The following is a 13,264-nucleotide window of genomic DNA, read 5'->3' on the forward strand; positions in this document are numbered from 1 at the left end:
CTTTCCTAAGCATTATAATGTCCAAGTGATTGAAGTGCCAGAACTCAAATTTTATTTCTCCTTGTAGGACATCTGACCTCTGGCTGGATATGTAGGTTTCCTTTACATTGTGTTTCCAAGATCAGGTACTTTTATAGGTACATGGCTTCTGTATTGTTATATAGAGAAATAGAGAAAATCTATTTGAGATCACTCAGAACTGAATTCATAAATAGACTGCAATGCATGGAACTCATTATAGTACATCACATTGCTTCTCTCTGTGCCATTTGCAATGCACTCTTCCTTCTTTGTAGTCAATACTGGAACAAACTTCATAGAATTGTAGAATCAGCCTGACCTTGAATGTCTTCAAAGAAGGAGCATCCACAGCCTCCCTGGGCAACCTGTTCCAGTGCCTCAACACCACTCTGTAAAAATGTTATTCTTATATCCAATGTAAATCTTCCCTGTTTGAGTTTGAAACCATTTCCTCTTGACGTATCACAATAGACGCTATTAGAGAGTCTCTCCTCTTCCCTTTATAGCCCCTCTTTAGATACTGAAAGGCTGCTATCAAATCTCTTGCAGAGTCCTCTCATAGCCTCTAAAGTTTGTGTTTCCCTGTTCCTAAGTTAAAGGAGAGAATCAACTCAGGTTCCAGAATCCAAAACTTTGACTTTGGGCTGTCATAAGACACACATAATCCTTTTGAGATAAGTGAGAAGCTGTAGATAAATTTGGACTCAGTCATTTTTAATGATTATAAGCCTTTGTCAGTACTTTTGGAGGAGGTGTTTTCTGACACTGGGGCCGCAAGAATATACAGTGCATGCAGAAATATGATTCAAAGATTTTTCACAGATATAAAATCGCAATATGCAGAAGTTGGTAAAGGAGAAAAGAGCTCTTATCACTGGTCTTCACTAAAACCTTGGCAAGTATCAACTGAGCATGCTGAGAGGTTAGTTTTCAATGCTATATTCCGCAAATGAAAGGAAGCCCTTCCTCTTTAAGGGGACTAACGGGATGACAATCTTCACACTGTTACCACTGAGATTAGGGGAAATTTACACTGCCTCCCACTCATCTGTCATTTGGAAAAACTGAGGGCTCTTTGGGTGATGTGCTCTGGGAAGACTCAAGCAATAGCAATTTACAGATTCACAGGTATATTTTTCAAAGTGTTCTCTGTTTGGAGAACCCATGTTAAAGAAATTACTTGCAACTCTCTTGATCACCATTGTTCCCCTTTGAAAATATTGTGATATCTTAGGTAAATTTGGTCAGGGAATGGGCCCTCTTCCCTTCTAGTGTCTTCATTTTGGGGGAAAACAACATAAAACCAAGTGAAATCCATCAAAAAAAAACCCAGATTTTTTACTAAAGAGGATTCCTTCTTTACAAAACAAACTATCAAAAATGTTCCCAATTGTTTTCCAGATGTTGGTGGGTTTTTTTTTCAGTATTTTATGGGGAAAAAATAAAATTAAATGAAAGCTGCATTTAGTTAAACAGCTGTTTTTAAATCCCAATTCTCCCATTTTAATGAGAAGCAGCCTGTAAAATATTTTGAATAAATATTTTGGACAAATATTTTCTTTAGGATGTGGAATTGCTAAGAAGAATTATTGTCCACATGGATGTTTGAGAAGCAGCAGTTTCTCTTTAAGATCCTTATTTTCACGTTTAAAACAGCTCAGAGGTTTCCATGGGCTACGGGGTCTATCATGAAACGTGCTGCATGGTCAGGACTTTGTATAATCTGGCAGACAGATTACCAATAGAAAAGAGAAAATAATCTATATTTAGCAGAGAATATTTTAGCTGTTGAAGTGAATTCCACTACCCTGCTGTGACATTTTGAGTTCTGTTTTTGTTTTATGTTCTGTACAAATGTGTAAGTTTCCAGTATACCCAGGATGTGAAGTACAGCACGAGTGATTGCTGTCTTACCTCTCTGGGATGGACAGCTGTTGATGAGAAGGCACCATATCATCTCACTGGGGGGGTGGGGTGGGAAAGAAAATTGAATGGGAATTGTTCCCCAGGTCAGGGGCACCCTTGGGAAGACATGTCTGCCCATTGAAAAGTCATGCCCCTATGTTTTCCTCAAGGGAAAAATAAATAGTGGTGGCTCCACATGGCAATTTCTACTGCATTTGTATTTAATGCTTTCTCTTCTGAGCACTCTCTACTTAGCTAGAAAGCATTCTTCTCTTCTGGGCTGTAATTATGAATGTGTTTTGTGGGATTTCTCAAATGAAAAATAATATTTGTACTTAAAGCTTATGTCTGCAGAAAATATTTCACAGGTATTGGTTAAAAAATACTTAGCTGTAATGTGCACTGCGACTCAGCGAGGGCTTTGGGAAAGTGGCATTGAGCCATAATGTGCAGCAGACATGGATCATTTTATCGCTCTTTGACCTGGTGAATGAGCTGGGAGAAGTGCCCTTTGTAGAGCCTGCGTTAAGCCTCAAAGCCGTCCTCACATGAGTTTTGCTGCAATAAAGTGCTAACTGGGCACAGACTCGAAGTGGGGCAGTTGTGGGGTTACAGATGCGGCAGCACTGAAGTCAGGGTAGTTTGAGGTCTGTGTATGGTGTGAGAGAGCAAACCCTATTACCTTGAAATTCTGGGAAAAGTGCATGGGAATTTTGGAAGAGGGCCTTTGTGTTTTGTGAGGCAAATTGCTCAAGCAGTGACTTAATTTCGTTGTGCCACTAACAAACTCGCACCCAGACAATATTTTCCCAATTGCAGTGGTGTGTCTCTTCTGAGTGCCCAAAGCCCAGTGTGCTGCCCTAGGGGTCTGGCTCAGCCTGAGGCTGCTCTGAGCATGCAGTGACAAATCTCAGTGTCCTTAGGACAGCTCTCACTCAGTGCAGACCAAAGTGGAGGCCAGGAGAAAAGGAGAAATGGAGGAGAGCTCTCTTACAGGTGCGTTCTCGGGGCATGTTCTGGGCTTTGCCCTTGTTTATAGTTGATGTAACAGCAAGAAGACAAGGTGGCATTAGCTTTTGGTTGAAAGGTCATACTGAAGTTATTTCCCTCTAATCTGAAGTACTTCAACCATAGAAAAGCAAAATAAAATTTAAACATCTGCCCTAACCAACTCCCCTCCCCTGGCTGTATCGCATAGAATGAAGTTTAACATTGAATTATATATAGTATAATTATTGCAAAATTGCTCAGATTGCTTTTCAGTCACTGGTGTCAATTGTTGGTGTGAATGAGAATGAATTTTTCAGAAGTTTAGGAAAGGTAGGAAATGATCCTATAAATTTTAGCTTGCCATTAACGAGAAGCAAATGCCGTTAACAAAAAGCCACTTTAAATCAGTGCAATGAAGACGTGTTTATTGTGAAGAATGTGGGTAATCCTGTCCCAGCTAGTAAGTGCCTTGGGAGTATCAGATGTGCTGCTGAGCTCTGGGACTGTCTGAGATATTGCTAAGCCATAGGCACAGACGTTAGATAGGTGCTCTCACTGTCCTAAATACAGGATAATGTCCAGTAGGCTCAGTATCACAGCAAAAGGCTTTCCCCCACGTTCAGAATGGATGAAGGAACATGCCTTGTTATTTCAGCTTAGCTGCAGAATGCTTCTTAAGCTGCAGGAACCTGACTGCATGGCTGAGCCTTTGTGACTTTGAGCATAAGCTGATGGGGTTTGCTGAGGCAGGGCTCACTTTTTGAAAGGAATGCTAGCATTTATATGTGTGCTAAGTTTCAAGTGCCGTCAGTACTCACACTGGACTTAGATTTATCCATTGAGGGGGTGAACTGTAAAGAAGAAACAAATCTAGTAGGATTGTCACATAGTCATGTGTAAATGTATGGTGATTCAAAAATATTTGCATAATCAGGTCTGCAGGTTCAAATAGGTCCTGTAGCTATTTTATGGCTTTGGCCATTTTACTTGTTCATTTTGTCATGTAATTTTATTTTCTTTTAACTAATACAATGTATAAAATTCATTTTCACATTTTATTCTCTGTTGATCAGAGGAAAAAAAAGAAAAAAGTATCTGTACAGTGTTAACATGAATATTGACCACAAGGTGAACAGGACCCTCTTTTTGTCAGAAACTTACTTGTCAGCATGCTGGTGATAGATCAGATGTAAAGAAAATCACTTCTGCAAAACCAATTTGCTAAGGGACTTGTAAAATCCATTTTTAAAAAGTTACTGAGGCGAAAAAGCAAAGGACCAGCCAACCACATATTTTGATCAGCTCTTCAAGGTCAAAAACTGATTACTAATTCATCAAATATCTTACTGGTAGCACTGTTTGAAGAGCAAACAACTCTGTGCAGATGTTCTGCCTAATAACTCTAATACCATGGAAAGATGGCTAGGGTAGGAACAAACAGAATTTTTTACTTACTTTTGGCAGTGCTACAATCATAGGAGCTGTGGTCTTCAAAGCATTGGCAGCCCAGGTCTGTACATTGTCCATTGCCGTTACAGAAAGCAGGACAGCGGAGAACAGTAAGGATTTCCTCCTGGGTAGCAGATGGCTGGCTTCCAACACGAAACACTTTACCTCTGTTTCCTAGCACTCGTCTTTCGCATTCATTTTCCAAAAGTGCTATCAATGCCCTCACCCAGGCCATGTCATCCTTGAGCTGCAGATCTAACATGCATATATTGATGGCCTCATCTATCAGTTTTCCCAGGAGAGCCTTACACACTAAGCCAATGGTGGAATTTGCAAGAATTTGGTGGCAAATCTCCTGAGCTTTGGCAGAGGTTAGGCCGTTGGGAGTGGGCCATCCCAGTGGGAGTTTTATCCGAATCCCTTCAAAATAATCCTCTGGGAAAAAATAGGCAAAGCTCTCTATGTCTGTCTGGCTCGGGCTATGCAATGGGTGAAGGGCTGAGTATTCAAAGTAGTCTTCTTGTCTTTTTGGTCTCTGTAGTTCTTCTGCTGGCTTGGAAATGTTAAGGGAACTGTTGTTTTTCATGGAAGCATTATGTGCAAAGGGTTTTAATCGCTCCTCGGGGCTACCTCGCTTTTTGACTGATTTAGGCAAATATCTTTGATCTAAAGACTTGAGCGACAGTTTCCCATCATCTCTTGAAGCAAACTCTTTGCCTGAGTGAGTGACGAACTCTGATGTAACATCCAGATATGGGATTGCAAAAGTGTAATCCACATTATCATAATGACAACCAGGAGATTGTGTCTGAAAGGCGTTCAGCATCTTTACCAAGGGCATGGACTTTGTGCTCTCCTTCTGACATCTGCAGTAATTTTTCCTTTGCTTCGCCACTGAAGGTGCTGGACTTTTGTCAAATAAACTCTTCCCTGGAGGAATTCTGGTTTAAAAATAGAGTGAGATTAGAGGGAGGAAACTTTCAACAAATTGATCTATGCTGCTAGGTAAACTTTCTTTCTTCAAGGTTGGGGAATGTATAAATTCTCAATCTAATGAAGTACTTAAGAAAATGCTTAACTTTAATCTTTGTTTTCTTTAGCTTTTTTATGCACTGCCCTTCTTGAGTTGTTCTGTACATTTTTTTAGCACGAAATTGGAACTTTTTGGTAGCAGATGCTTAAGTGCTTTGCTGGAGCAATGCCTAATTATGGGACATTACTTTGTAGGACTTTTTCTAAGGTGCAGGTTGCCCTTTGCATATGAGACGTGAAATAAGGCTTTGGATTTGTCTCTAGTGTGACTCAGATATAGCATAGGGAATGGAGAATATTTCTTTTAAGAATTGAATCTCTGTGTCTTTTTCTTTTTCTTGGCTTACTTCATTTCATTTCTGTCCTCTAATGGAACTTTCTTTGAGCTTTTCTTTTGAAACCAAGCAGTTTTCTTTTGATCATAGGGTTAGAATATCACATAATGAAAGGTGATTTTTTCTCCCTTTTTTAATTTACTACAGCTTTAATGACAGATGAACTTCTAGAGAGTCCAGTTTGAATAAACAGCCATGATTGAATTTTCTCTGGAAATTTCATGATCTTATTTGTGCAGTGCAAGAGGAATCCTGAAGCTTTATAGAAAAAGATATGCTTCTTGTCTCAATAGTTGACAATAGTTGGCAGCACTTTATTTCCAGACAAATTTGAAACTTTACCAAAAATTTAAATTATTTTGGCATCAGTTTTGTCTTGCAGCCAAAATATAGAGGGTTCAGGAAGGTGAAAGTGTTTGTCAGCATTGTAAGACAAACCTTTGATACTGTTGTAGAAAGCAGATTTGACTTTATCCAGTTTTAACAATATGAATGGAAGATGGCACGTGTGATGGGGATGAATGTCTTGGAAAGGCTTGAGGCCCTGGAACCCTCTATGCTTCCTTACAGGCATGCACTTCTGTGAGCTAGGAAGGACCTCCTGTCCTCTGCGCAAGATAACTAAACAAACACTGCTCTTTGCTGCCCACAACCAAGGAAGAGCTGAAAGTGAATATTTCAAGGTGAACTGGATGCTAATGCAGAGCAAGAGTCCAAAGTGAATAGTGGTGCTCCTGATTTCTCTATAACTAACTGCAGATAGTACGAAAAAAAATATTCTACCTATTTAACATACATGTTTTAAAATTCATCCCTTCCTTGTTCACATGCTATTTAGAGACTGGGATGCTCTGATGTTGTTTTATTGTTTAAATATTGCATTGGAAAGCCAATGTTTAAAACAGATCTGTTTTCAACTGCTTGGGAAAGGAGGGAGCCAGGGAAAAACTGAGCTGCCATATGGTGAGCACTCAGCCTAGCTTCAGGTGCTGCAGAAAGCATAGCGTGCTTTAAGTGTTATTTAAAATGAAATTAAAAGCAGCAGCAGTACAGTCACTCTCCAGGCTGTATTTGTCACTGCACCATTTCTCCACTGGTAGATCAGAGACTGATACAGTCTCTCCTGGATATAGTAGTAGCCTTTCCATTGGCTTTTGAATCCGGCTCTGAAGAGTCCTTGAGTCTCCATCTTTGGCAGTACTGCAAAATTAAACTCATTGCCCCTCTTGCCTTTCTCACATAGCACGTTCCCATGCCTTTCCTGAAGGTATCCTCCATCACATGTGCCAAGGACTAGAACATTCCTTACTGTTTTATAAGTGAATTCCTGTGTGTTCTGCTCTGGCTTCTGATCTTTCAACAAGCATGTTTTGAACAGCTGCTCCCATTGCTCTTGTTAACCTACCTTCAGGTAGGAAGAAGTTTGTCATTCTCACACCAAACTATTTCTCCATTTGCCTTCCCAGAAGCAAGCCCTGACACATCCTCAAAATTTTAAGACTTTAGAGATGGCTGTTGACTTCTAACTAACTAAGTACAGTTACTAACTAACACAATTAGTTAGGATATGTTAGAAGCATTTGCTCATTTTCTCATTGCTCATTTTCTGAAATGCGGCAAAAAGTCTAAAATTTGTTGATTTATTGTGTGCTAAGTTCCCATGCACAGATGAAGTGGTATGTTTAGTTGCATGCTGACCCATCTGACTACAATTTGGATTTGATCCAATTGTGCCACGTTTTCACACACTTGCTCTTCCCATAGTGAATTGAAATGACTATTGTGGCATGAGCTGATCTTGAGATATCTTCACAGGTAAATGTAACCAGCCGTGTCCAGTTTATTTTTTTCTTAATTGGAAAAACAGAATTCACAAACGAACCTACACAACCAATCAAACCCATTTCAGTTTTGGAAACACCTTTTAGGTGTGTTTAGAGTTCAAAAACATGGAATTAAAATGTGGTCTAGAGCCCACAGACTCTTGGCCTTGGTTCCAGACCTTCTCTCTCAGGAAGTTCAAGGTTTTAGAACCAACCATCATCATCATTGGAGTAGATGCTAACTTTTAGCATGGTACATATATTACCACACTTAGTCAAAATGTAACATTTAACCTATACTCACATATTGCAATTAGTGTTCAGGAATAAAAGAGCAAGGGAAATACCGAAGCCTTAATTAATCCCTATTGTCAATTATCTACATTTTCCAATGCAGGTGAGAACTGCATCTTTTTTAAACAGCTGAGTGGGATCTTAACACAGCTGTTAACTTGACATGACTCATGAATACAAAACTTCTCCTTGGTAACTGCTGATGCTCACTGTGCTGACTGAAAAACTAGCTACCATGCTGCTTGGATGATAATGCGCCCCCAGGTTTCCCTTGTCTGATGAACCTGATCTCTCTATTCCAGGTCATTAGGGGGGTACATAATGAAATAAACGTATCAGCATCCCTGGAATAACCCCTATAGAGCATCTCCCGGCCTGTGATCCTTTCTCGCTTTGTACCTCCACTCCTCTATGAAGTCTTCCTCGGGTACATTGTTCAAGTCGTTGTGACCGATCCCATCAAAGAGGCCACACAAACCTCTGGTGCTGTTGAAGTCACTGCTTGGTGTCCTCACTGTCAAGCCCATTCCCCACTCGCTCACATCGGCTCGAACGAATGCTCCTGAAGGGAATAGGATCTGAAGGGACAGAAAAACACAGTGAACTGAAGCCGTTACTGAGCTTTTTATGCAATAAAATATGTCCCTTTCTATAAATGAAAATATTAAGGCAGAAACTTGGTGATGCTGGTGGTTATTTGTGGTTATTTAAAATCACTTAGACGCTTTACACCTTTTTACTTGTGCTATTATTTAACTTGTTTTCAGTTCTTATGTTGCTGCTATCTGACAGTGTTACATAAATATAAAACCACATAAGGACTTTCTTTGCAAAGTAATAATTAAAGTCATTGAAATTTTCCCACTGGTAAGTTACCAGATAATTTTTGAAGCAAATTCCATGACAATAGGCCACCCTTGTGTCTTTGCTGGGAAATCATTTCTTTTAGATAAACTGCCAAGTCTTGAAAAACAGCTTTCTTCCCTCTGAAAAATCGTTTCATTTTCCAAGGCTGGATTACCCAGAAAATGATTGTGTTTTAAAGTAGATAAAGCAATTTTCTCATTAAAGAACTTCTGGTAGGCTTATACTGACCTTTAAAAGAAAAAAAATTGTGAGGGTAAGACAAAGAAGTAGCTGTGCAGATAATGGATTTTTCAGATTGGTGGTCCAAACAAATTTAGAAAAAAAAGAACAAATCTGTTCAACTGCAATGTATTTTTGTTTGTTTGCTTCATTTTACTAGGTAAGAAGAAAATGACTGTGAAACTGATCCGTGCTGGGAGTGGGAGGAAGAATGCTCAATCCGGATAAGTAACCATAGTACTTTGAGCCACAATTAAAGTTACCAGTTAATTTATGGTTGGAATCATCTCATTACAATAATTTCTAAATATCTTCCTTTTTTTTTTAAATCACTCCTGGCTGAGAATTATTGATTCAGCCAAGTAATGCCCATTGCTTTTCTTTCTCATTGTTTTTTTTTTGGTCCTTTATACTCTCTTCCAAACCAAATCTATTAATATCTGTGAGAAGTGAATAACTTATGTTTGTATTTCTGTGCTGGAATCCAGATTTACATTTTGGCTTCAAGAAATAATAATCTTGTCCATTTTAGCTTCTCAGCCCTCATTTCAACCAGGAGAATACTTTCGTGGAGCTAGAGACGTTGGCTGTATGTTTTGCTTTCCAAGGGAACTTTTTTTTTTGCTTTATTTTTTTTTGCTTTGCAAGGATGTGGCTCTGGGCAGCCTGGTCTAGTGCTTGGCAACCCTGCACTCAGCAGGGGGGTTGAAACTTGATGATCATTATGGTCCTTTTCAGCCCAGGCCATTCTATGATTCTATGAAAAAGCCAGTTGTTTAATACATAGAGCAGAACGACTGCAATTGACGTGGTGTTGGGGAGTGTTTGTTTTCCTCCTTTATATAAACCTTTGAGTTTTGTGCTTTCCTACTGGGATGAGCATCTCCCACAAGGCCATCTATGAAATCCTTAAGGTCAAAACTGCTGTTTCAACCTTCTGTGCTGTGTGAATGGGTATTTCCAGATGGATTTATTTTCAGGAGTCCATAACCCTTCCTTTCCTGATGCCCTTGGGCAAGGCAAGCCATCTGCCAGGAGGAGCTGACTGCAGCCCAGGTTTTCTTAAACCACCTGGATTTAAAACTACTGGCAGGAACTTTGAAGAAGCATTTTTGAGACCTCAGCTTAAAGAGAAGGAGGTGATAGGCTGCTGAAAACTGCTGCAGAAAGGAGTAATGCTGTGCAAATGGAGGTGTGCTGCTCATAGTGGTGACTCAGGGACCATATTTGTTGTCTACAATCCCATTCAGGTCAGGGCAGCGTTCCTATTCACATACCAGAGGTGTCCTAGTTTATTTTAAATGCAAAGGAAATCAGTGAGACTTATATGAGGTGCAAATGAGGATAGGGTTTCTTGCTACAATTATTCTAGTAATAAAACAGTAATTATATTGCATTCAGTTGCAAAATGAAATGACAGCTTGCTTTCTGCTTTTCCTCTATTCTGTAATTAACAGACTTTCAATTACTACCTTATCAAGATCTTTTCCAAGTGAGATCGCAAGGACAGCCAAACGCAGGCACTCTCTGGCAATGTTCTGGCTCTGCTGTGGACCTATCTTCACCCAAAATGTCTCCTGGCAATAAATCTTGATGACAAAACTTCAGGATAAAATTATCTTCTTGGCTGTAATTTCCCCTTCTTCTCCCCACCAAACCCCTTGGTACAGCCCACTCTTATTCTTCCAGTGATTTCACTGGATTAATGTGGAGAAATGATACTCATGCAAAATTTGTTATGGTTGTATAATGTTTTTAGGCAAATACTTTAAATTGTAGCAAATGTCGCACACTTGCTGCCTACTTTCATGGCTTTTGGGGGGTGTCTGTGTCTGGCTAACATTGCCTGGCTCTTACAGTCTAAGACTACATTGCTTTGTTACCTCTGATCTTCATAAAGCTCTACAACAGAATTTCCATTATGGGTTCGGTAGTACCTAGCATGAGTGAACTGAGAGCAGCATGCAGATAGTAAGCAACTGTCCTGGCACTCTGACATGTCTCTGAGAAATTTCTGGAAATCCTTGCTTTGTTTGTGTTACAGTTGGTTGAACCAACGCTTCCACCAACTTCTTCCCCACGTCTCATTTTCCAGTACGTTTTGCTGCAGACACTCCCATGGCTTCAGACATATATTTTTTCGCCGCAGCTTCACTAACAATTCAGAAATATTAAACTCACATTTTTAACAACAACAACAGCAACAACGGGAGTACTCAAATCTCCACGTACTGTAATCTTTCTCCCTCCATAGGACGTCAGGATTTTGACCTGTGGCGATGCCTCAGTACTTTGGATGCTGAGCTGCGGCCTGCTGTCCCGAAAGTGCCCGTTGCAGGTGTCCAGCCGGACGACGTCGCTCCCCTCCCGTGCAGCTACCCCACAGTTGCAGGTGGTGGCGGAGCGCTGGCCCCCGCAGTCCCACTGGCGGACGTGCACTTCGAATGCCCGCGACGTGCTCTGGCACAAAAGGAACGTGCCAATTTTATAGTTATCGTAACGCCTAAACAAGGAGAAACAATACCAGGGTTTAGAGACCCACCACATCTACCTGGAGCGGCTGTATGAGCCCTTCTAGCACCATAGCTGCCTTGGAAGGGCCGGACACGGAAGCATTTCCTGTACCATGAGCAAGCTGATGCAGTTGCTGTTACTAGTTGGGAGTGCAAAAGAATTCTTGAGAAAACCTGGTTGCTGTCTGCGAGCTGCTGCTATGGCAACGGGCATGGATAAAAAGGATAAACATTAGAAAAAAGCAAATGGGAAGAAGTCCCTGCTCCCAGGCCTTAAAAAATATGTTTTGGTTCTAACTGGATGCTCTACAGCATGATATTCATCAAAGCAAAATCAGATAACCTCCTCCGTGACTAACCACTAACTTTCCCCAGTCTGACCATGGCTGGGCATTTCATATGAAGGAATGGCCTACTGCTGAAAGCCCGTGAAAATAAAGTTGGTTCCCCCCCAACAACTTCACTGTAACCATCATTTCCTCTCTAAATGTATTGTCAGCCAACGTACTGCATGGTGTGAAACAATCCTTTCATTCATTTCTGTATAAAATTCCTTGCTCCACCTGAGTAAAATAATTTTGCAGATGTTTCCCCTCTGTGCAGACCGGAAACAGCTCCTCCCAAGAGCAACAAGTGTCAGGAGGATTTCCAAAATAGGGACCTGCAAGAGCATCCTTCTCTCCTTGCTCTTCCATTTCCTCACACTGTGATCATGTTTGATTGTTACCCTACTTTATTGCCATGTGATATTTAAAATTAAGAAAATAAGGGCTGTATATTTTATATATATGGCTGGAGATTTTTCCACATAAGCCAGCAGCTGCCATCTGGAAAAGCAGTGGGTTCTTCTGCTTCCTTTTAAGACACTGCACTTAGTTTTAAACTTCATTTTTAGGAAAATAAGTACAATGGAAACTAAATCATAAGCATTTTTGTTTTCTACAGTAAAAAAGAAAATGTAAAAGTGAATGTTCAAAAAAAAAAACAAAACCCATCAACCACTAAACTGAATAATAGGATTATTTTTAAGCTGTCATAAAAACATCGATAATTTTTCAGTCAGTGAATGCCTTCTGTACAGATGAGAAAATAATTTGTTTTATTTTGGCTCAAGAACAAAGAACGTTTAATGTGTATATATCTGCATTTTAATTCTCTCTAGAATGAAAGCCATAGAAAACTATGTACCTGAAAACACAGCAAGAATTTAAACTTTTCTCTGCCAGAAACCACATTTGACATTATACTTCATCTTGAAAAACTTAGTGAAGTTGGCCATAAAATGATATGATATTGAATGGTTTTGTCTCATCTTATTTTGTAATCAGGTACATAAATCCTAAGTACACTGTGCAGATGCTGCTGCTAAGACTGATTAGAACTAAGGACAACATAAAAAATAGTCTTGTAAAATCAAGTGCATTTGGACCTCTACACAGGAAAGACCGAGGAGCCAGAAATTTAACAAGAATCACCTTTCTCAGTTTCCTTCAACAGACATTTTGGCAGGAGGAGCCTAGAAGGAAGATGTTTAGAGAGGCTGATGGAAAATAATGCATTGAAATGGCCATATCCAGATTAATCAAGTATATCTGGTAAATAAGACTGTATAAGCATATACATTCCAGCAATGGGAGTTATTTACTGCTTAATAAGCACTGACAGTGGACCCAGTCCAACACTATTGGAAGTCACTTACAGTCCTTCAGTTAAGTCATGACAGATTGCACAGCACATAACTAACTTGCGATGTGTCTAAATTGAAGCGTTCAGCTGCCTTTGAATTACACAAATGGATAATTGAACGTAATCAGGT

General features: G+C 40.0%; 1 protein-coding gene and 1 long non-coding RNA gene across 22 annotated transcripts in view; one reads left to right on the forward strand and one right to left on the reverse strand.

The window, feature by feature from the left end:
- Positions 1-13,264, reverse strand: part of LOC110399405 (von Willebrand factor D and EGF domain-containing protein-like) — a 168,267-nt gene that overhangs the window by 88,883 nt on the left and 66,120 nt on the right. For all 3 annotated transcript variants that reach the window (XM_021398038.1, XM_021398037.1, XM_021398039.1), the window contains 3 exons: positions 11,168-11,438; positions 8,249-8,427; positions 4,372-5,306 (listed from right to left, as the gene is read on the reverse strand). In XM_021398038.1, the coding sequence (XP_021253713.1) occupies positions 4,372-5,306; positions 8,249-8,427; positions 11,168-11,438 (1,385 nt within the window). The remainder of the gene's footprint in view (positions 1-4,371; positions 5,307-8,248; positions 8,428-11,167; positions 11,439-13,264) is intronic.
- The window catches only part of LOC110399406, a 140,755-nt gene that overhangs the window by 63,096 nt on the left and 64,395 nt on the right, over positions 1-13,264 (forward strand). For 4 of the 19 annotated variants that reach the window (XR_002439179.1, XR_002439184.1, XR_002439176.1 and 1 more), the window contains exon 1: positions 11,497-13,262. The exons of 13 other annotated variants lie outside the window; for them this stretch is intronic. This is a non-coding gene — a long non-coding RNA (uncharacterized LOC110399406). Of the gene's footprint in view, positions 1-11,496; positions 13,263-13,264 lie in introns of those variants that run through there. 2 more of the 19 variants (XR_002439180.1, XR_002439185.1) reach the window with 1 other exon arrangement.

This window comes from Numida meleagris, chromosome 5 (assembly GCF_002078875.1).
Source record: "Numida meleagris isolate 19003 breed g44 Domestic line chromosome 5, NumMel1.0, whole genome shotgun sequence".
Lineage (NCBI taxonomy): Eukaryota > Metazoa > Chordata > Aves > Galliformes > Numididae > Numida > Numida meleagris.